The 24,817-nt window shown below is 36.7% G+C and overlaps 1 protein-coding gene across 1 annotated transcript in view; it reads right to left on the reverse strand.

Moving 5' to 3' along the window:
* csmd2 (CUB and Sushi multiple domains 2) overlaps positions 1-24,817 on the reverse strand; it is a 385,015-nt gene that overhangs the window by 25,217 nt on the left and 334,981 nt on the right. Inside the window, exons 47-56 of the mRNA XM_051136347.1 lie at positions 20,603-20,791; positions 16,447-16,593; positions 10,644-10,832; positions 8,202-8,387; positions 7,873-8,067; positions 7,401-7,574; positions 7,147-7,320; positions 6,863-7,036; positions 1,523-1,711; positions 1,216-1,389 (exon numbers count right to left, since the gene is read on the reverse strand). Of these exons, the coding sequence (XP_050992304.1) occupies positions 1,216-1,389; positions 1,523-1,711; positions 6,863-7,036; positions 7,147-7,320; positions 7,401-7,574; positions 7,873-8,067; positions 8,202-8,387; positions 10,644-10,832; positions 16,447-16,593; positions 20,603-20,791 (1,791 nt within the window). The remainder of the gene's footprint in view (positions 1-1,215; positions 1,390-1,522; positions 1,712-6,862; positions 7,037-7,146; positions 7,321-7,400; positions 7,575-7,872; positions 8,068-8,201; positions 8,388-10,643; positions 10,833-16,446; positions 16,594-20,602; positions 20,792-24,817) is intronic.

Genomic DNA, 24,817 nt, shown 5'->3' on the forward strand with positions numbered 1-24,817 from the left:
ATTCCAGCATGACTGTGCCCCAGTGCACAAAGCAAGGTCTATAAAGACATGACTGGACGAATTTGGTGTGGAAGAATTTGACTGGCCCGCACAAAGCCTTGACCTCAACCCCATCAAACACTTTGGGATGAGCTGAAATGGAGACTGCGAGCCAGGACTTCTTGTCCAACATCAGTGCCTGACCTTAGAAATGCTCTACTGGATGAATTGGCAAAAATTCCCACAGAAACACTCCAAGATCTTGTGGAGAGCCAAATTTTGTAGAAGCCGCTTCAAAGGGGGGACCAACTCTAAATAAGGGCCATTCTACAGAATTAGCACAAACTGCTGTCCCATAACCAAAAAACACATTTAAAAAGCATTTAAGTATTTAAATCTTAGATGTTTACAAAGATCGTTTTATTTTCTATTAAAACCCACAATAACATTTAAAATATCAGTAAGCTTAATATATATAAAATCATCATTTAGTGGGAGGTGGCTGTCCCGAACTCTAACCCCTAAATTTCAACTTATGAAAATTACATAGGAATTATTTTTGCATTTTTATTCCATTGTTCAAAAAAAAAAAAAAAAAAAACAATATATATAAATATATATATATATATATATATTCTCCTATTTTCTCATAAGTTTACATTCCATTGTGAGCGAATTTGTGAGTCTCTTTCATATCTACAAAAACATAGGACAGTTAATTAAATATAAGAAAAATAAGAAAAAAGAAAAATAAGATCATAAAAACTGTTTTATTAGTACTTTGATTTAGTACTGCCCTGAAGACATGGCATAACTTATTTGCATATACTCCACAAGACAACACATTTAACTCAATTTACACAAATTACCCTGTTTTCATTCCTTTCTTAATATTGCTGCCAGCTTGAAGACCGGTAACCTTTGTTATAGTTGTGCATAAGTCCTTGCTTTGTCCTGAGTTGCAAAGCCGAATCTCAACATCATATAGCCACTGTGAGGAAGAACACAAATGTGCAGAGCCTGCCGGGAAACCAAAGAATCTGCAGCACCTGAAGGTTTTTTGGCAGCTCAGGACAAAATAAGGACTCAGGTGCAAAGGATGTTTTGAAATAGGTAGTCTAATTTGTGTATTTATAAAAATATTACAATTGAATACATGTTTTTTAAAGTATTAAACAAAAATAATGTTAAAAACAGACAGATGAGCATGTTGAGTAGGGAAAAGATTTGAAGTACCAGAGCAATGTGGCAGAGAGCCGCTCCACTGGCCATCCAGCTGGCACATGCGGGTGGTATTGCCCACAATACTGCGCTGGCCGATGCAGCTGAAGCGGATAACGGAGCCCACTGTGCGCCTGTCCCCAGAGATCTGTGCATACGGAGGCATGCTGGGACGATCACACAGAACCACTGCAGCAGAGAGGAAAAAAGGCAGCAAACCTTACCCACAGTGCACAATGTCAGATCACGTGCATACACAATTCCAAGTAAAGTAGGTTATGAAATTATATGAGTAACAGTTTATCAGGCTAAGATGACTTACAGAGGCACTTTGGTAGGGAGCGGTCCCATGTGCCGTCTCCTTGACAGCTCAGAATGCTGGTGCCTAGCAGGTAGTATCCAGGGTTACAGCTGTAAGAAACTGTGGTCTGGAAACTGTAACGATGAGGCCCGCTGGGCAGGACCTGTCTGACACCATTTTCAACATGTCCCGGATCAGTGCAGTTCACAACTGAGACGCAGATAGAGAGAAAGTGAGAAAAAAGACAGAAAGAAAGAAGGTTAGGAAGAATACTTTTGAGAAGTACACTGCAATGCAAAAGTTTAAGGTCAGTAAGATTATTTTTTTGAAAGTAGTTAATACTTTAAAGGAGAAGTCCACTTCCAAAACAAAGATTCACATATAATGTACTCACCCCCTTTTCATCCAAGATGTTCATGTCTTTCTTTCCTCAGTCATAAAGAAATTGTTTTTTGAGGAAAACATTTTAGGATTTTTCTCGATATAATGGACTGATATGGTGCCCCGAGTTTGAACTTCCAAAATGCAGTTTAAAAGCGACTTTAAACAATCCCAAATGCGGTTGTAAACAATCCCAGCTGAGAAAGAAGGGTCTAATCTAGCGAAACGATTGGTTATTTTTATAAAAATAATACAATTTATATACTTTTTAATGTCAAACACTCATCTTGTCTCGTCTCTGCCTGAACTGTATGTTTCCGGTTCATGACAGTTAGGGTATGTCAAAAAACTCCCATCTCATGTTCTCCCTCAACTTCAAAATCATCCTACATCGCTGTTTTACCTTTTTTGTTAAGGGTGTTTGATCTTCTTTGCATGTTTACATTGCAAAGACTGTGTCGGTACTTCTGCAGTGATGTAGGATGATTTTGAAATGATTTTTGAAGTTGAGGGAGAAAATACGATTGTAGTTTTTTGACATACCCTAACTGTCTTGAGCCAGAATACACAGAGTTCAGGGAGAGCAAGGCAAGACGAGTGTTTGAGAATAAAAAAAGTATTTATTTTATTTTATTTTTTATGAAAATAACCGATCGTTTTGCTAATGCATTTGGGATCGTTTGAAGCCACATTTAAACTGCATTTTGGAAGTTTTCGCACCATCGGCACCATATCAGTCCATTATATGAAGAAAAATGCTGAAATGTTTTCCTCAAAAAACTATTTCTTTATGACTGAAGAAAGAAAGACATGAACATCTTGGATGACAAGGGGATGAATACATTATATGTGAATCTTTGTTTTGGAAGTGGACTTCTCCTTTAATTCTGCAAGGATGCATTAAATAGATCAAAAGTGATGGAAAAGATATGCATAATGTTTATTTTCTTTGCTGTTCTGAAGTTTGGGATCAGTAAGATTTTTAATGTTTTTTAAAGAAGTCTTTTCTGCTCATCAAGGCTGCCTTTATTTGATTAAAATACAGAAAAAAACAGTAGTTTTGTGAAATATTATTGCAATTTAAAATAGTGGTTTTCTATTTTATTATACTTTAAAATAGAATTTATTCCTGTGATGCAAAACTGAATTTTCAGCATAATTACTCCAGTCTTTAGTGTCACATGATCCTTCGGAAATCATTTTAATACGCTAATTTATAATCAGTGTTGGTAACAATTTCTTTATCACCAAATTCAGCATATTAGAATGATTTCTGAAGGATCATGTGGCATTGAAGAATGATGCTGAAATTCATTTTTGACATCACAAAAATGAATTACATTTTAAAATATATTAAACATATAGCAGCAATTTTAAACTAATAATATTTCACAATATTACTGTTTTGATCACATAAATTAAGCCTTTAAAAAACTCTTACTGGCCCTCAATTTTTTATTTTTTGCATAAATAATTTAATTTAAATGAGACTTTTGTGTACATTTCCATCTTGGTAGCAGTAATTCATCACATGATGGAGAAAAGTGTTATAAACAGGCATATATCCAGATACGCATATATACATATTTCCTGTTCAATCCCAGTAGTCCACTGCATCCTCCACAACAAGCCAATCTAAACAGAAGTGCGGCATCCAAATCACATTCAGCACTCATTTTTGGCCTTGCTTGTGCCATTACTTGATTTGTGCAATTTCTTTAGTGAACTGTGTGAAATAAACGACACGGCCAGTGGGCACAGTTAATTTTTCCTGATATCCAACCAAACACTTTTCACTGCACAAAATGACACAGAAAAAGACGATTTACAGAGAAGATTAAAGGCTTCTAGAAAAACTTCTGTAAATATTTGAAACCACATAAACACAAACAGTTGCTTCATTAGCGTCTGGCTTACGGTCTGGCTGAGGACATGAACTGGGCTTAGAGAGAGGAAAGACGGGGACACAGCAGTAGTGTGTTATTTATGAGTGAGAGCACAAAAGGACAAAAGAGTATGATGGAGAACCAAAAAAAAAGCAGAAGTAATATTCGTTCACGCACTGAAAGAAAACAAAATATACATTAAAGTGCAAGTGCAATTGAGCAGGCCAAGGCAATAAGATGGGCCATCATGTTAAACTAGGTTTTGTTCTTTAAGCACTCCAACTGTTTCTACCAAATTTAGCTGAACACATTTCTGGCGACATTTTATGTGCAATTACGAGGAAACGGTGAAGTCAAATGAAGACGACAGGCTTCCTTATTTGACTCCAGAGTGTCCCTTCTGCTGTTTCAGGCCAGCAACGTTCTCTTAAAATCTCTCCGTTAGGGACGGCTTGTCAACGGAATTAGACTTTCCAGAGTAGTAATGCATGCTAATGCCTTTAATAGCTCTTAGCAGAGCCAGCCAAAGCCATTTTCTACGATGCAACCATTTATAACATGAACATACTAGCTTGATTTTTAACTAAAACATTAACGGTTAAGTTCGAAATAAATGCACAAATAAAATCAGTCTAAAGAAAGAAAAGAAGAAAAAGAAAAGAACATAGGAAAACAATCTGTTTATTTGTGCTTGGCCGTAATACGATATTAAAATTGATGCTGCTGCTGGCCAGTGGCAATTTTTGAGCAGAGGTGGTTCAATTATCTGCACATACGAGTCTAACCAACTTATCTGTGTGGTTTAGGAGGCCATTTTGGAGATAGAAGTGGCTCACTCAGACACAAATTGGTGCTGATTAGCAGGGCTGTGCAGAGGCCTACTAAATTATTGATGCAGCTCCGAGCTCATAGCATTTTTTACCCGCTCCTTTTGTGCCATTAAACAGGCGTCTTCCCACGCTCACTGCTAATGACGGACCATGATGGAGAGGAGACCGTGACTGATATGATCGGACCACTTCAACTTCCGCAGTCAGAGTAAACACACATTTATAATCTAAAGAGAGAGATGGCTTGAAGGGATGGATGATGTAACTTCGAAGATTCAAATTAAGGTAATTCAGATCAATCAGAGTGCTGCCATGCATTCATAACTTGTAATTGTTTCACTGTTTCCGGAAAAATATTAAGCACAACCGTTATGATGAGAAATGTTTCACGAGTAGCAAGTCAGCATATTAGAATGATTTATGAAGGATCATGAAATTTAGCTTTGCCATTACAGGAATAAATTACATTTTAAACAGTAGTGCACTTTATGGCACATTATGGCTTATATATGGCAACTCCTTATTAAACATCTTGAATTACATTGTCTGGATCTGTGCCAGTCATCTGTAAACCCAGCTAAAGCTGTTTTTGAGAAGGTAAAACAAAAGGTCCAGTCACATTTACCATTTGTTACGTTCCACGTGTGTTTTGTGTATATTCTCTCCTGTCTTTTTGTGTTATTTCTTACTCTGCGTCTAGGTCTGTGCTTATCGGCTGACTAGATTGTCAATCATCATTCTGACGTCATGACGCTCTGCTGACGTGCTGGCTGCATTTGAGGCCTCGAGTTCTTTGTGTGTTTGTGCACCACGTCATGCAGTCATGATTTGTGATACGTGATTTGATCTGTTTATAGATTGTTTTTTTTTTTTTTTGGCTATTGATTTGTATCGAATTCTTTGTGAAAGATTACGCTGATGTCCATGTTAGAGTTTCAGTCTTACTACGTGTCAAGTTCAAAGTTAAGAACGCATCCCGGTGCTTCAAGCTACCAAAAACGCCCCTTGTGATAATTCAAATATCTAGTCATTTGTTCTTGTGATACGGTTTTTGTTTTGTTTCTGGATTAGCTTAGTTTGTGCTTTGTTAGATTAAGTTTGGGAGTGTCCTTCCACCTTTGTACTTAGGTTAGTTATAAGGATTATTTTGTTTTGTTAATTTCTTTGGTTTGGGCGACACTCCTACTTCTTTTTTTGTTTGTGCAAAATTTCTTATTTCATTGTTTCCCCTACCATTATATTATAACGGCACCCCCTGCCCCCCTTGAAGCTCAAGTTTGGGTCTGTCACTTAATTTGGGTTTGTCACTTTGTAAATTGGGTCTGTTACTTAATTCGAATCGCGATTTGGACTAATGTCGGTTTAAATATGAATCCTGCATGTTCCGCTTGGCTCTGTATGTATGAATGGCAGAAACACGGTTTTGTTTATGTTTTTTTTGTTTACACAAATACTGAAGCACACGTGATTTTCAGCCTCTGTGTCTCATTATATGATGACATGAACACATGAACTTCATTTCCAGAGCTGCTGTGAGAGTCATTTCAGGTGAATTTTACCATTTCATCTGAGAAAAAAAAACTTCACGGCAACCTGTCAAAATAAAAGTATGGTTTAACGTGTAACAGAAATACAGTATTTTGTATTACTTTTGTACAGTATAATGTATGTCTTTATATATTGCTATTTCTGGCCAATTTAAATAAAACAATTAAATGATAAAAATAAATATTACAACCAGTTTAACCACTTAATTGTAGAAGAAAATTCTACAATTATTATTGCATCTTTTTAATACCATGTATTAATTTTAACAGTAGACCTCTGTTTGTTTGCCAAAAAAAAATAAAAGGGTTTAATTTTCATTTGATTAAAAATAAAATAATATTTAATGCCTAATAAAAAGGGTTTGTTCAAAATGTTGAAACTGAGAGTTCTGGAATTTTTTTTTTTTTCACTGAAATAAATGTTATTATACAGAGAGTGAAGTACTGGAAAAAGTACCGCTGGGTACCGGCACCATTATTTTAACCAATGTAAACCATTATTTTCATTATTTAAAATCCTTTAAATGCTGTTATTTCTGCTGTTATTTCTCTGTTCAGAAATATTAGAACACATACTCCTGTTCTACACCATGCTGAGCTATAGAGCAGAGTTGAATACAGCAGTCAAGTTATTTTAATGTAACAGCACTATTCACACTTCCTCGCCAAGACATACACACTATGGATTGACGCTGATGATGAAGCCAAAGGACTTACTTTTACACTTAGGTAGAGCGTTGCTCCACTGGCCATTGGGCTGACAGTGAGACTTGATTGCACCCTGCAGAACATAACCGGGGTTGCAGGCAAAACGCACAATGTCGTTCAGGTTAAACTGCGTTCCCTGAGTCACACCATTAGCAGGGGTGCCGGGATGTCCACAGGTGATGGCTATAGAATATCAGAGTGACATATTAATAACCATTTACATGATTATTTTATTTCTCAGAGGCATACAGCTGTCAAAAGACGTGAAATCAGATTGCTCAAGCAGCACTTACGGACACAGACGGGAGTCTTTCCAGACCAGCGGTGGTCCTGCTCACAGATGCGAACGGACACACCGATGAGTCGGAATCCAGGATTACACTGGTAAACGACACTGCCTCTGTAATTGTAATTCTCTCCGATGATCTGGCCGTTCACAATAGGCTCTGGTGTGCCACAGTGCCCAGCTGTTGAAGAAAATCATCGTGAAAGCTCATTTGGACCACATAAGGGTACATTTTCTCGTTAGGGAAGTAAAGACACTCACCAAGACATTGGACCTCAGCTCCACTCCACAGGCCATTGGACATGCACTCTCTGACTCTGGAGCCCACCAGAGTATAACCCGTGTTACAGGAAAAAATAGCAGTTGCTCCGTACACGGTTAGTGTTCCTATTTTATTCCCATTTGGAGGGGTTCCAAGGTCACCACAGGAAATGACTAGGCAAATTTAGATGAAGAATACATTAGTATTTTATTTTTGAAGTTCTAAATATAGGACACTTGGAATTTCCTTAAAGTCCTGAAATTGCTTTTTTTTCTAGCTTTACTTGATATGTTAATGGACTTTTGTAAATTATATCATGACATGCTACATCAGAGGTTTTTAATTAAAGTTTGAAAGTCCATCCATCTTCCAAACCACATATCCTCTATAGGGTCACGAGTTTCCAAAAAAAATGAAAATAATTTGAAAATGCTGTGGTCTTGAAGTCAATATAGCCAATATTGCACTCACTTTCACAGGATGGTCTCGGCTCAGGGTAATCCCAAGTGCCGTTAGCTTGGCAGCGGATGACCCTTTGACCTTTGTAGAAATATCCAGGGTCACAGGTCAGCATCATCATGGCCTCATATTTATTCTGCATGCCATAAATAAGCCTCCACCTCCCATGATCCACTGCAGAGTGGCCAATGTCAGGACAGGTCACAGCTGGAGAATCAAAATTAGTAATTAAAATTTGCTCAGTTAAGACCTAAAACAACATATTTATTATGTCTATCTATTTATCTGTCTTTCTGTCTTCTATCAATCTTTTCTGTAAATAAGAAAGTGATTAAACTCACGGACGCAGCGAGGACGGGTTTCCATTGGGCTCCACCTCCCAGATTCTTGACACAGCGTTGACACTGGCTGAGCGTTGGCCAATCGGAAGCCAGGATTACAAGAGAATGCGACTCTAGAGCCGAGAGTGAAGTCCTGCCCAATGACAGTGCCATTCACTGGCGCAATGGGCATCCCACAGGAAACAACTGTAAACGAGAGAAAGATTCTGACCTCGAAAACAGACAGTATTTTCTTACAAAACCCCAAGGAAACTGGCTATTTCTTTTCGCTGTCATACTTCAAAGAATACACTGTGTAAACACGCTGAGCACACCAAAAGCAGCAAGGCGAGTGGGCAAACACAAGCTTGCAGTGGTTCTGGGAAGGTAAACAAGAGCAGCTAGAAAGCAACGGGCACAAGACAAGATGTAGATTACATTTGGACTAAAGGATACAGAGGACACCAGCATCCTGTACAGTCATCAGAGAAACCAGCTACAGTAAATAACATTAAAGACGACATATCATTAAAATCTGACTTTTTCCATGTTTAAGTGCTATAATCAGCTCCCCGGTGCATCTACCAATCCAGAAAATGTGAAAAAGGCCAACCCAGTAACCTTTTTATGCAAGCCCCTTAATCTGCACGTTTCCACCCACGTCATTTTGTTTCACAAGTGACAACGGTGTACCAGTTCTAACACTATGGCAAAGGTTTGAGCAAAGCATGCTATTGTTCTGTTGTTGGCTGCACAGACAAGCACAGAAATCTATTTAGAGTCCCAGCCTCAGAGAAGTCAAGACAGCAGTGGATTTATTGATTTATTAACTGTATATTATGCTGCTGCAACACAGATCTAATATAAGCATGCAATTTCTTTCCTAGCTGTTTACCTTCACAATCATAACCAACTGTTTTTGTAACTACTGTGTGTTTTTAATATAAATTAGTGTGTATTTGACAGTTTAAGTGCAATAAGACATGAAAGAGAACTTAGTTTACTACTCACATGCTGTGTGACAGCCACTTTCTGTGTGTGTGCTTCAAATGTGTGCGCTTAGAAAACTCTATATCGGAACTTTAAACTAATATAGTTTAAAACTCATCATTTCAGTGCGATAGATATGAAAATCAAAACCAAACAGATGTTTTTTAGCAGGGTATCCGAGGTACAAGCTGTAAAGGCTCAGCCCTATTCTGGAAAAGGGGGCGGGCAGAAGCAGCAGCTCATTTGCATTTAAAGAGACAAGCACGAAAACAGCATGTTTCTGCTTGCATTCAAAATGGGCATTTTCAAAAACGATATAACGTATTACATATTGTAAAAAGGGCATCAGGTCTCCTTTCTGGACTCAAAAAGTATTTAGGTACTGTAGCCACATGTAAATATAGAAATGTCAACATCATAGATGGCAAAATATTTATCAACATTTATAAAATAGTAGCATCACTTGATCATCACAGATGACACTTGGTTCGGCATTTTATCATTGCAACATTAAACAAACCAACATTTATTGTTTTTGTTTTTTTGGGGTTTTTTTTTTACTTTTTTTTTTATCTAATGCAATAACGTTTTTGTGGGCTGTTTAAATGTCTAAATACGTTTTGGCACCACTGTATGTGTCAAATCAGAACACCAACACCAGGATGACACTCACTGCTGATTTAAAGCATAGAACGACCATAAATCTGCCTCCTCGCCTCCTCTCATCTTAATTTGTCATTTAGCTGTCACTTTTATCCAATGTGATTTGCAGTACACATACAGAGACATTCCCTCAGGAACAAACTGAGGTTAACTGAGGTCTTTCTTGAGGCCACAAAAGAGACGATTTTATAATTTTCAGAGTTCATGATTTGCCCCTCGTTTGTTTGAACCTACAAACTTCTGACGTCCAGTCAAGATCAGTAAGCATTATACTATCCTCTATAGTCACCTATAGTCTCAAAAGTCATTATGATGCCTCTTCTTTCAATAGACTGACAAATAATGGATTTAATATCCATGCTACTCAACCTTCAATCAATCATGAGTCAACTAAGTCCCACTTTCAAATGCGAAAAGGCTCTCAGCCTAAGGCATCTCATATCGTCCCTGTCAAATAGAAATTCAACTCTCTCACAGGTGAGACCTTTGTTAGCCAGGAAGCGGTGATAAAACGCAGCACTTCTGAGACTGCAAAATGGTAGACCCCGTAGAGGCCCCTGCTTTAGTGGATGATAACTGCCTCTTTCTGAGGAGACTCTCCCGTCGGACAGCACATTAGCAATAGTCTCGCAGCTATGGCTCCTGGCTAAACCATTTATTGTGATGAGCAATTTGACAGATGCAGCCAAGCCCTAAACATTGATTGAATACGGAATTAGCCACGCCGGCGCCGGCCTTTTGCAGAGAGAGAGGCGGATAATCGCCTCCAGACTTTGTCCAAGGTATTTCAAGAAAGATTTTTACACTCACCTTGGCAAAGCGGCACTGGAGCGTTCCATTGGTAGATGCCCTGAGGGGTGCGGGTGCAGGTGGCGGTGGTCTGACCAATCAGGTTGAAGCCCCGGTCGCAGCTGAAGCGCAAGGTGCTGCCAAGCTTCGTGCCTGTTTGGCTATGTACAGAGCCGTTCACGGGAGGGTCAGGGGTACTGCAGTATGCCGCTGTAGCACATACAAATGTAAACACAGCCAGAAGTCAAAAACACATCAGTCTGTGAAATCTGCTGCTTATTGCTTTTCGATTCTTCGTCCTGGAAGTAGCGGATATTAATGCAGCCCAGGAGCCGAGGACTGATTAAAAAGATGCACTGTATTGAACTGTAGGAACTTGAGGAAGGTCATAAATGATGGATATGTCACACACACCAAAAAAGTACCGTTTTGTGTGCAGTTTGTTAGTCTGAACTGTAAACGAGAGTCATTATACAAAGTTATGCTGTTTGGCATATGCAATCCAGGCCACATTCTCTCCTGTGGCACATGAGGCGTCTGAGATCAGATCTTTGCAGGCTATTCTCCTTGCAGACCAAACAAGAAAAAGAATGACGGTAATGATACCAGCATAATATAAAAGGAGGTATGAAGGAAATTAGGAGGAAATGGGGCAGGAATGCAATTTGTCGCGTTATTAATCGCTATGACCGCATTACAGGCCTATCTGTTTCACAGGTTCACATGTTCATATAATTCTTCAGTGATAGAGGTAAACAGGTTTGGCTTGCTGCCCGTAATGCAGGGGCTCGAGGAAGTTGCCCCCTGGACTGTTTAATTAATGCAAGTTAATTAGTGTAAGATTAGTGGAGGTTTTCTGGAAAAGATGTCATGGGAGTAAAGCAGACTGCTAAAAATCGTTTTCTTAACCTGTATTTTTTGTTATCCTTAAACCAAAAAAAGAAGAAAAATTACACTGAAAAGGCAAACTGCACAGGAAATTAGTTTGATATTCAGTGCTTTACAAAAGTATTCATACCCCTTTGTTTTTCTATTTTACTTTTTACGTTGCTGCCTTGTTAAACTGCTTTAAATGACTTTTTTCCCCACGTCAATCTACATTCCATATACCATAATGACAAAGCAAAGACAGAATTGTCACAACTTTGTAAATGTATTAGAATAAAAATACTAAAATAAGTATATTGCATAAGTATTCATACCCTTAACTCAGTACTTAGCTAAAGCACCTTTACAGCCTCTTTTTGGGATGATGTGACAAGCTTTGCTCATCAGCATTTGACGATTATCTCTCCTCTTCACTCCTCAAGCTCTGTCAGCTTGGTTAGGGGCAGATGCACATTTTCAGATTTCTCCAGAAATATTTGATTGGGTTCAAGCCCAGGCTCTGTCTGGGCCACTCAAAGACATTCACAGAGTTGTCTATAGACCACTCTTGCTGTGTGTGAACCTTCTGCCCAGAAATCAAATCTTAATATTTCGGTGCACTGAGCTTTTCCCATTGAGTCCGTCAGTCCCTGCTGCTGAAAAACCGCCTGAAAGCATGAGGCTGCTAACACCACACTTTACTGTTGAGATGGTACTCTTAAGGTGATGAACAGTGCCTGGTTTCCTTCAAACATGATGCTTGGAATTGAGGTTCATCAGACCATAGAATCCTGTTTCTCATAGTCTGAGGGTCTTTTAGATGCTTTTTTGCAAATTCTGAATGTGTTTTCATATGTCTTCAATGAGGAGTTGAGGATTGAGTCTTGCCATACCGCCAAAAAGCCCAGATCGGTGGAGCATTGCAGTGTTGTTTGTTCTCCTGTAGGCCTCTCTTATCATCACATATGATCATGGAGCTTCACTAGAGCACCACTTTAACCAAGGTACTTCTCCATGAACTGCTCAGTTTGGCCAGGAGGCTAGTTCTAGGAAGAGTCCTGTTTTTTAAAAAACTCTTTCCATTAAGGGTAACGGAGACTACATGCTTCTGTGAACCTTTAAATGCAGCAGAAATTTTCCTGAACTCTTCCCCAGAAGAGTGGCTTGATGCAATCCTGATTCTTAGCTCTACAGGCAGTTTTTTTTCATAACCTTTTGTAAGCTTGGTTTTTGCTCTGATATGCATTTTCAGCTGTTAGACCTTTTAGACTTGTGTGCCTTTCCAAACCACACTCATTCGAATGAATTTGCCACAGTTTAACTCCACTTGAAGTGTAGTAACATCTACAAGCAATATGAATGCTCCCAAGCTAAATTTCAAGTGTCCCAGATAAGGGTATGAATACTTATGCAATGGAATAAAAAAGTTTTTGATTTTTAATACATTTGAAAGAATGATGTGTGTGGTGGCTGGTGGGGGGAGTATTTAACCTAAGGCAGCAACAAGAAAGAAAGAAATGAAGGGGTATGAATACCTTCGCAAGGCAGCGTATTTTCAAGATACACTTTATATAAAGGATAAGAAACATACTGATTAAGAAAATGATTTTCTGCAGTTTAAGCAGCTGCTTATGTATATGCCCATGTGCTGGATTAGTTGAACAAGCTCTTACTGAACTTCCATTTAAATTCCATTAAAACAAGTCTAATTTCAGGCCAACACAATGTCTAGGCAATGATAATTTCCTTTAGGAGAATGAGCGACCACTCACATAGGACACATTCTGGCACTGAAAACAGCTAGATGGCAATAGGAGGCAATAAAATGGAACAGAGCAGAGGGGTCTTGAGACGTGCTTTTCAAAGCTGAACAGCTGTTAACTATAGCTACATTAAAGTCATATTAAAAACACTGTGCTGATAGCACGAGACTAGGCAGTAGTCAAAGATGTCCATCTGAAATGTACATGGATCAACAATTAAAAAAGGACAGCTAGAAAACAATGTGCCCCATGTTACCAAACCATAAAGGTTTTTTTGGTAAGTTGTTGTTTTCAGTCTGTTACTGTGTTGCATATTCAAGCTCATTTATATGCTAGTTTAGGCTATTTCTAAAAGATGACAAATATCATACTACCTGCATTTGTCTAATCAAAAATTTACTTCTATCTGTTCTAAGAAATTGGATTAAATATATAAATGCCTCAAATTATGGTACATGGCTATAACATAAACTAAACATAAGCACAAAAAGTAAAAGCTAACCTACTGTAGCACAAAGAAAAATAAATAAATAAAGACAAAAGTAATGGAAGGACCACCCTCTAGTTTTACAAGGCACAAAACTTTCTAATAATCAAACCACTGAGACATAAAATGTTTCCAGCCTCTCGTCCATTAGCCCTGAGTTTATAGATAATGGATAAATCTGAAAGTTTACACATCATATACCCGTAGTAAAACTTTGAATAAAACCTGCACTAATGGTTTAAATGGCTTAGAGTGTGGTTTTAGAGCAGTTTTGTTTTGTATGTCATACCTCTCATGTGATAGAGCAGGTGCTGCCCTCTAAATGGCTAAAAGACTGCTATTGATTGCTGGCCACAGAGGCCTAGCTGTAAGAGAAGGCTTAGTAGAAAATGTAGCCTTCCCGCTCAACTACATTGTGAAGCCTGCGTCAACCAGACTATGACCATGAACCAAGAGCCTGAGCTTTGCATTTAATAAAGTCATGACACAAACAAACTCTTATGGCCCTTTTTTCTAAATTACAAAGTTAATGCTGTCAATCTTCAACATTTAAACTGCCCCGTATCTTCTTTTTGCAAAGAAATGCCTTCAAACTTCTCAAAGCCAATCATTTAGCAAAGCTCACACAGGTGATGGTAAAAAGAAAAGGTCAAGAAGAGAGAAAAAAACGAGAGGGAGGAGGAGTGAAAGGACCCGCTACAGTTGATGAAGTAACAGCCTGTGGAGATAAAAGATGGATTGAGAAAGAAAACGGTACGAAGCTTTGAATCTGTCCCACCATCTGTTTTTGTCCCACCAAGGTATCGCTACAGAAGGGAAACCATATTGAGGAGGAAAACCTAGGTGTGCTGCCGCCGCTAACCCAGACTGTCACAGAGCCCTATATCAAAAATCCATCATGCGAGGAGGGAGCGGAAAAAGCAAAACAAGCTGATGCCGAGAGAAAGGACCCTGATGAGCCAGACAAAGAGGTGATTAGTCATTCTTCTGAAACGCTAATGATTAGGAGCATACGGAAACTTTTTAAATATTTACGGGGTAATAACTCATTTAGAATTACGCCATTGCTCATGAAACGGCGCAATCAGGTCTTGATAGCTTGTGGCAGCGTTTCCTGCGTAATTCTGTTTTTGCAGCGGGGAGTCATAATTGGTCGTTTTGTGAATGCGTATCTTTAACTGTAAGTTGTCGTAAACATTCAGGCAGTCGAGAAGTCATTTGATTTGTCAGATGTAGTCATTTGTAAGCCAAACCGGTAACTCATGGGTTGTGGGTCTTTCTGACTGATTCATTAAAAGAATCAGCTCATTAGAGTCATTTGGTCATGATTCAAACTACACTAGTGACAGTTTATGTATGTTTTTGCTTGCAGGTATTGAAGTAGTCTTGTTTAAATTCAAACGACAACCTCGAAGCTTGTATATGTATGTATTTATAAGGGGTGTTTCCTCTGAGGAAGCAAGGGAGGCAGTGTCTCCTCAAAATATTGGGTAGTACAAAAACAAAACGATGCCAGTATTGCAAAAAATAATATTAATACGTGTATAAATCAGTTGTTTTTAAAGAAACATCGTCCAACAGCGACACCAGCAGGGAAAGTTACAGCAGGAGTCCGCGTCTCTCTCGCCTCCCCTGAGCCCATTGATTTTTAAGATCTCCTAAGTGAGTTTGTTGGGGGGTAATTGAGAATGAATGGGGAAAAGTCACATGAGAGGAGGCAATGCCTCCATCACAATATGACTAGATATGACTGGTTATGATTGGCTGTGATTGGTTCATGCAAAAAATCCTGGATCTTGCGTTCATGTTCGTTCCGCATTCACAAATCAGTCTGTATAAACAATATAATGACGTTAATGGGATGACTAATTTTAAAAAGTAAACAATTCACAAGCTTATAACCAATTTGTTATGCCAAAATAACTTGAAATGGCCTGAAAACATCATCTGTGGGAATATTTAGTGAGTAATCAGTTTGGAGAAATTTTAATTAAATCTCAGTGGCTGTGACCAATATTTTCAGAGCTTTGATGATTCAAAAAAATTCACAAATAGTTAAAAGTTGACTATTAAAAAGAACAGCTGAACATAAGTTCACAAATATAATATATTGTTTAAACAGTTACTGCCTTGAGTTGTTATTTTGGAATAAATGTAAAAAGCTTAAAAACACAAACTTGATGAGTCTCATATTTGGCTTTATATTGATTACATTGTTAATGCCAAAATAAAAAATAGAAAGTTATTTCTTTCTTTTTCTGATAATAGTTCTGATAGTTTAATCAAGATAATGTGACCGGAACAAGAATTTATATATATATCATTTCAGAATACTGCCGCAAACCACTGGTAAGTATTAAACTAAAAATGTAACAAAATAAACAAATAAATCACAGTATTTAAAAAAATAAATTCATTTTTTTGAAAAAAAAAAAAAAAAAAAACATAAAAATTAGCTATTTATATATTATTACATTGCTTGACTAACCTTTTTTAGCATTTATTTTTATTTTATTTTGTCAATTTAAAAATGTATTTCTAATTTTAAGAGATATTGAATCAAAAACCAATAAATTGATTTAATAGTTTAATTTGATAAATCCATTCCTTCATTGTGTTTTGAGAGAGCTCCTAATTCACAGGAGACAATTGCTTGGGGAAATCAAAATACAATCTGTATGTTTTAATGATGTGCTTGAATGCTCACCCGAGTAGCGGATTCGAAATCCCTTGTGGCTGGAGGTGTGATCGAAAGACCAGTGCAGGTAAACCTTGTTTGCAGTACTTGTAATACTAAAGGGAGATGAATAATTCCCACTCAGAGAAATGAGCAGTGGACTCTGTCTTGATGGACCTGCAGGATAAAGCAAAGCATAAAGTTACCGTGTATATGATGCATCACTGGTCCAAAAGTATTAAATCATATATATGACCCTGAACTTTCTGAAAGCTGAATAAATAAGCTTTCCATTGATGTATGGTTTGTTAGGATAGGACAATATTTGGCAATATTTGATACAACAATTTGAAAATCTGGAATCTGAGGGTGCAAAATATTGAGAAAATCGGTTTCAGAGTTGTCCAAATGAAGTTCTTAGCAATGCATATTACTAATCAAAATCATGATCTTTACTTCGATTGAAAAATTGACCCATACAATGTATTGTAGCTATTGCTACAAATTTACCCGTGCTACTTATGACTGGTTTTGTTGTCCAGGGTCACATATGTGTTTGGAATGTGTTTTTAACATTTACAATTTAAAGAGTATATACGAGCGTTAGATCCCCTGCAAAAAAAGAAAAAAAAAAAAAAAGAAAAGAATGGAAATAAATAAATAAATAAATAACACAAAAATAAGAAAGTTTTTTTTTTTATATTTTATTTTAGTTTTTATTTTGTATTTCACACTTCATCACGGAAGAAAAAAATCTTCATCTCTCGCATCTCTTCCTGTCACTATCAGTAGCTACATATCTTACAAACTTCAAATTGACATGTTTACCACCAGCAGTGATACCACTGGTGTGTTTCTGATGTGTTTCTGTCACAACACAGCCTCTCCACCTCTCATGGTTAATGCTGAGTGACAGGGCTCTGTTTATAAACTTCACTGGCGGTACTTTCAGATCAGCTGAACTCTGATTCAGTCCAGAGAGGTGTGTGTGCGTGTATTAAAGGCCATTCCAGACGTCATGTTAGTCTCTGGGCCAAGCTGCGGGGAGGTAAAAGGGATCTGGTGTGATCTAGCTGGCTTTGGCATGTTGTGAAAAGCAAAGTCTGCTTCGTAGCGCAATGGGAGTTGAAAGCATAATCAGCATTGAGCATGCCAGCTCCCCTCAGGAGTGGCTCACACAGCTCCCAGATGACACGCAAATACACACCGGCACGGGCGCTTTATCAGCCTAAAAAAAAAAAGCATGTAGCACGACGGGATTCTCTGAGCCTCGGCTGTCATATACAGTACTGCACTGTCAGGGGAAAAAAAAAAAAGTACAAAAATGTACCTGTGTTCTGAGAGTGCATAAGTCTTGTTTTTTGTTCATGCCTATGCTTAGATTTAAATGAAATTATTTCAGGTACTATGAGAATAAATAATATTTTGGGGTAGAATCTAAAACTTTTTTTTAATAAATTAATACCTTCATTGGTAACACTTTAGATTAGATTAGGACATATTCACTATTAACTGCATAATTTTCATTGTTTATTAAATGCTACTACTGGTTACTGTAATCTTTTTTCATTTGCATTTTATTTTATGATTTTTTATTTTTTTTCCAGAATGTTGCATGACTCAGCTGTGGTCCACTTTAATGATGGCTAAAATGTGATGAGCCTCCGTGCGTTTAGGATGACCCTTCTGACCTGTAATCCACTTCCTAATCTCAGTCTAAATGGGATCACTTTGACCCCTAGCAAAGCCACTGACCTAAGACTGGCCCTGAACAGACCTCTGTTGGCTAAAGCAATTTCCTTTGCCTTTTACAAAAGGTTTTCACTGTGTAAAAGCGAAGGTCATCCCTTTTGGCCTCTCTTCAACTGTCTATCTTGCTCAACACAGCGAGGTTGCCTGTGAGGTGTATGGCAGTAATTGTATTGGAAAGAGAGAAAAAAACAGCTTTCTGTGACCAAAAACCATGTCAGAACTAGTTTGGCTATGATGTTTCTACACTAATTTAATCTTATCATTACATTCTATTAAATTAACAGTAAAAATAAATAAACTGTACTTATAATTACACTTATTTAGTAATTTAGTTATAAAACTGTATTATTATTATTGTCAATGATATTTGCAATAAGTAATAATAAATATAGTGCTGTCAAAAAAACAGGTGATTCATTTTTCCAGTTCAACAGCGTTAAAAATATTTAGTTAATGCAGGGGTGAGGCTAGGGTTGCCCACCCCACTCACAATTGCTACTTTAGCTTCTGTCTCTCTTTTTTCTTGACAAGAACTGCATTTATTTAGACGCAAAACGTCTTTATGACCACATCAATCTAGAGACTTTGAGACATTCTCTCCAACTTCATGTTGTCAGGCCATATGTCAGTAAAAACAAATTTACCTGTCCTGTCACCGATTATACTGTGCTTGTAGCACACACGCTTCAATTGCACGCAGTACACGCTGTAGCCTGTATCATTTCAGATTAAAGCGTGAATGAAACTACAAGCATTATGTTCAGCAGCGGCAACTCTTAAAGTAACAGCAGCCAAATAAGCTAATAACCCAGCTGTTGTGATGTCTGTTATTTAAAAAACACAATAAAAGGAGAAAATCAATAACTTTTGTAGCTTTAAGGATTCATCTATATTTTATTTAGTATTTAGTGTTTGATCACTTTATTCAATTTCTGTATATTTCCTACTGATGAAGGGCACAGGTAAATAATGGGTTTATGTGAAGATTGTTTTAAGTTCACTTACATCAGAAGTTGTTATTTTTTAAAGTCTAATAAATGTTAAAATTGATAGCTATCAATTATACTATAATATTGAATGGCCATAGTCCATGGTTAAAAATTAGGGAAAAAAAAAACAATTTTCTAAAGACGTCAGTAATATATTGGTATCGGTGATACCTTCAGTCATAAAAAAAATAAATAAAAAAATAACAAATATTAAAAATATACTGTCTTTATATTGTTTCTACATTCATTTGAAAATTTAATGTGAAATTATTGCAATATAAAAGTATATTTAAAAAATATTAATCGTGGATTAATCGTGATTCATTTCAGAAAAAAAATGTGACGTTAATTAGCTATTTTGTTAAGCGATTGACAGCACAAATTAGATATTAAATAATTATATGTGTATACTTATATAAACACTACCTTTCAGATGTTTAGGATTAGTAAATTTTTTTTTTTTTTTTGAGAAATCAATACTTTTGATTCAATCTTTTATTCAGCAAGGATACATAAACTGATCTACAGTGAAAGTAAAGACATTTATAATGTTAGAAAATATTTCTATTTTACATAAATGCTTTTTTTCCCCTAGTCATCAATGCATCCTGATGTAAAAATGCATCAAAATTTTCACAAAAATATAACACACTATTAAAAAGAAAGAAAGAAAAAAAAATATTTTAACATTGATAACATTAAGAAATGTAATGGCTGCTGAAAACTCAGCTTTTCAATCACAGGAGTAAACTGCATTTTAAATTACAGTAAAACATTTTACTGTTCTATTTTTATTTATTTATTTATTTACTTACTTACTTACTGTTTTTTGTTTATCAAATACATTCACAGCCTTGGTGAGCATAAGAGACTTCTTTCGAAAACAAAACAAACAAAAAAAACATACACCAGCCTTCTTCATTTTTTTTTTTTTTTTTTTAGTTTTTTGCATACTATTATTAGGAATGCATGATATTGGGATTTTTTTTTCTGATATTTTTAAATAATTTTGGTCAATATCCGGTGCTGATATATTTCCTTTTGTTTGGAAACAACACCAGCTCTCTCGTGTGTGAAAATTATAAGCTAATTATAAGCTGATTATTTTTATTGTTAGTTTTTAACAAGAACTTATTTGTTAGAATTATATAAACAATAATTAAGTTCTTTTATAATGACAGTACATTGAAGCTGTGAAAATAACTATAATTAACCTATAAACTACACTGCTGATGTGAGCTAATCACTAGCACATGCAAGTTATTCCTCTTCGGGCCAATGGCGATATTTACATTTATAGCCATTATCGGCCAATTACGTTAACGGCCCGATAATATCGCGCATCCTTAAATATTATACTATTATATTAGTAGTGGTAATAGCAGTAGTAATATAGTAGTATCGCATGAACCAGAGAAAATGTTCCTAAGGATAAATCCACTCACCATCAAAGATCTCCAGCTCGTCAAACTGTCTGCTGGTCTGGAAGTGTTCAATAGTGAAAGTGATGTTGTAACCCGAATCCACCTTCACCACCCAGGAGCAGGACTCAAAGTGCGGCAGGCTGCTGCCCGGTGACTGACTCAGGATTATTCCCGTGGAGGCTGTCAACACCTCGTTCATAGGACAGGTAACTGTGAGGAAGACAGACAAGAGGTAGTTCAGCTCATTATTAAATAAGGACTCCAGGAAACTAAAGCACATTCTTTTGACTTTCCACATCCGTACATCAGCAATAGCAGCCGTAGCGTAAAACGCTACGATTAGCTGTTTGAGACGGCAACTCTCCAAAACCCTTAACCATCAAAGCAACCTATTATACTCAACTACCCAAGGAATACTTGAAAGGAACCTTCAACAAAAAACCAAAGTGACAGATCTATAGCTTCATTCAATATGACGCTTGAACTTCGGATGCAACGGAAAGTGTGCGGCCTATTGATCACCCAAGGCCCAATACAGTCTTTGTGCAAGCATGCATGTACATGCCTTTGGTAAAGACCGAATGTAAGTCGATGATAACACAAAGCACCCCGGGCCAGTCTGTCATGACACTGAGAGGATTGATCACTGTTGTTCACACGGCTATACAGCCTGGCTCTCAAGCCCTCAGTCTCCAGCATCTCTCAGTCATTGATATTCCTCTGAGGCCCGCTGTGACATTTTCCTCACTTTTACCTTGAATTATCAAGCTTTATGCAGTGGGCCGTCTTGGGCGCTTCCTTCAAATCTCAGAAGCCTCTCTGTAGCTGTCGGAATACAAAGCAAGCATCCAAATACAAATCACAGCATAAAAGGATAAACCCTCATCTGACACAATTCTATTATTTTGTCTCATTTCTTCCGCATGACGTGGATGACATGGATGAGAGGCCGCGTACGCCATCACCCGAACCCGGCATCAGACAGGAAGGGATTGTTATTATCAAATATTTATGACACTTACGTTTCGGATATGAAATATGGATTTTCTATTACTTGTCTTGCTAAATAAACACGCTGCTGTTTTAGAGCCCCGCTGGTGTGAATACTTGATTGAGTTGAGATTATCACAACGGAAGAATTGTTGAGAATTTCTAACCTCGCCGCTCACCTCCGCTTATCAGAATATCGACAGATACGGTGAGCTAAAGCCCTGTAAATAACATGACCCATAGTAAACAGTTTTGTTTCTATTTTCGGCCTGTTTAATTGGCCTTTTAGTCAGTCGTTTAGCAGCTTAATTGACTAACATTTAAGCCCACGGGTCTGTGCGCTGATTAGGATGGACGTTAATCAAAGCAATAATTTCTCATGCACGCTGCGTACTGTCCGGCTTTACGTGTCAAAACCTGAGATAAGTTATTCTTATAATTACATTCAGGTTCACGGTCTGGTGAATTGCTCCGGTGACAATGATTAAATTATAAAAAGTTGCTTTGAGAACTGATACGATGTAAATCACGCTCGCGGTTTCTGGTCGAGATTAAGCTTTGCTGCTTTGACACGTTTCCTTTACGAGGGTAAAATATAGAGGCTCTGAGACTGGCTACAGGGCTCGGAGGTGATATAAAATCTGAATGCGGTTTCATTGGAGGACAAACATTATCATGGATGCATATCGATGCCCGTTTGAGCCTATCATCGCTGCATAAAGCCTAATGCGCTTAGGTAAAAAATACACCGCCAATAACCTACATCTGTGCATCCTGGAGCTCGAGCTCACAAATTACATTCTGTAAAGTGCGAGCGTGGGTGTTACGGATCTTTATTTGCTGCCGCATACAGCGCTTTGAAAGCTGGCTGTTAACCTTTAACAAACAAAGATGATGTACTGTAAAGCCATGAACTGATAGATATGACAAGTCTTTTGCGAGCACCTTAAATATATAATAACAGTTATGGGCTCTTGCTATATTCTTCATATTTACATTGTCAGTATATTCACGTTACACTGCAAAACATAAAGAACTCTTGGCATCCGTGCTGAAGGCTATATTATATAAAATATATTAGATGGAGAGGTGGAGCGGTATGACAATACATCAACAATACTGTATATATCAATAAAGAATATTTATTTATTTCTTTATTTATGCTGGAAATTGACTTAAATGTATTGATACCTCAGTGACTTTAAACACCAAATACTATTCTGAATACTAAATATTAAATTATTTAAATAATTAAAATAATTTATTTGTAATACTATTTATACTTATATTTTTATTTTAATAATATAATTATCATTTCAAAAGGTTATTTATAAAATATAGGTTAATAATACTATCGTTTAAAAGTCTAAAATCTGTACGATTTTTTTGTATGGAAGCCCGTTTCCAAAACTAAATTAAACAATGAAAAAAAAAGGTAAATGTTATTTTTCATCTCACAATTCTGACTTTTTCCTCAAAATTGCCTAATATAAACTTGCAATTGCAAGTCAGAATAGTGGGATATAAACTCACAATTCTGACTTTTTTTCTTGTAAATGCAAATTTGTAGCTCACAATTCTGACTTTTCTCACCATTGCGAGTTTATTTTGTGACTTTCTTTTTGCAACTGTGACCTTACGTCTTGCAATTATGACTTTTTTTTTTTCAAAACTGCATGATATAAACTTGCAATTGCAAGTTATAAAGTCAGAATAGCAGAATATAAACTCGTAGTTCTGACTTTTTTTTTCCTCGCAAATGCAAATTTGTATCTCACAATTCTGACTTTTCTCAAATTGTGAGTTTATATCTCGCAATTCTGTCTTTTTTCTCAGAACTGCATGATATAAACTTGCAATTGTCAGTTATAAAGTCAGAATAGCGGGATATAAACTCATAATTCTGATTTTTTTCCATAAATGCAAATTTATATCTCGCAAATTTGATTTTCTCACAATTGCGAGTTTATATCATGCAATTCTGACTTTTTGCATGATATAAACTTGCAATTGTGAGTTATAAAGTCACAATAGTGGGATATAATCTTGCAATTCTGACTTTTTTTCCTTCGCAAATGCAAATGTGTATCTTGCAATTCTGAACTTTTTTCTCGTAATTGCGAGTTTATATCTCGCAATTCTGACTGACTTTTTTCTTGCAGTTCTGACTTTTTTTCTTTGAGATATATTGTGAGATATAAACTTGCAATTGCAAGTTACAAAGTCCAATTCTCAGAGAAAAAAAGACTGATATGTTCTCAGAATTGTGAGATTATATCTCTTGCAATATAGCTCTTGCAATTGCAAGCTTACATCTTGCAAATATGACTTTTCTCACAGAGCCTTATGATATAAACGTACAACTGCAAGTTATAAAGTCTGAAATAGTGGGATATAAACTCGTAATTCTGACTTTTTTCTCATAAATGCAAATTTGAATATCGATAATTTCACTTTCTCGCAATTGCGAATTTATACCTCGTAACTGACTTTTTTTCTCTGAATTGCATGATATAAACTTGCAATTGACAGTTATAACATCAGAATAGTGGGATATAAGCTTGCAATTCTGACTGACTTTTTGGTTACACTTTATTTTGATAGTCCAACTAATTCTCATTATTTGCAACTACATGTCTACTAACTCTCAGAGCAGACTGTTAGGTTAGGATTAGGGTTAGCAGAATAAGTTGACATATACTTGCAAAGTTTAGCAGAGTGTTAGAAGATATTAATCAGACAGTCTACTAATACTCTAATGACTAGTTGACATGCAGTTGCAAAGTTACTTACTGTTAGCAGAATGTCTAAAGTGGACTATCAAAACAAAGTGGTACCGACTTTTTTCTTGGAGTTCTGACTTTTTTCAGAATTGTGAGATATAAACTTGCAATTGCGAGTTATAAAGTCCAATTCTGAGAGAAAAAAAAAAGACTATGTTCTTAGAATTGTGAAATTGTGAAAAACTTGCAATATAGTTCTTGCAATTGCGAGCTTACATCTTGCATTTATGACTTTTCTCACAGAACTGAATGATATAAACTTGCAACTGCAAGTTATAACGTCAGAATAGTGGGATATAAACTCATAATTCTGACTTTTTTCTTGCAAATGCAAATTTGTATCTCTTAATTTTTACTTATTTCTTGCCATTTCGAATTGCAAATTTGACTTTTTCTTACAATTGCCAGTTTACATCTCGCAATTCTGACTTTTTTCATCAGAACTGGATGATATAAACTTGCA

Source organism: Labeo rohita, chromosome 19 (genome assembly GCF_022985175.1).
Source record: "Labeo rohita strain BAU-BD-2019 chromosome 19, IGBB_LRoh.1.0, whole genome shotgun sequence".
In the NCBI taxonomy this organism is placed as follows: domain Eukaryota; kingdom Metazoa; phylum Chordata; class Actinopteri; order Cypriniformes; family Cyprinidae; genus Labeo; species Labeo rohita.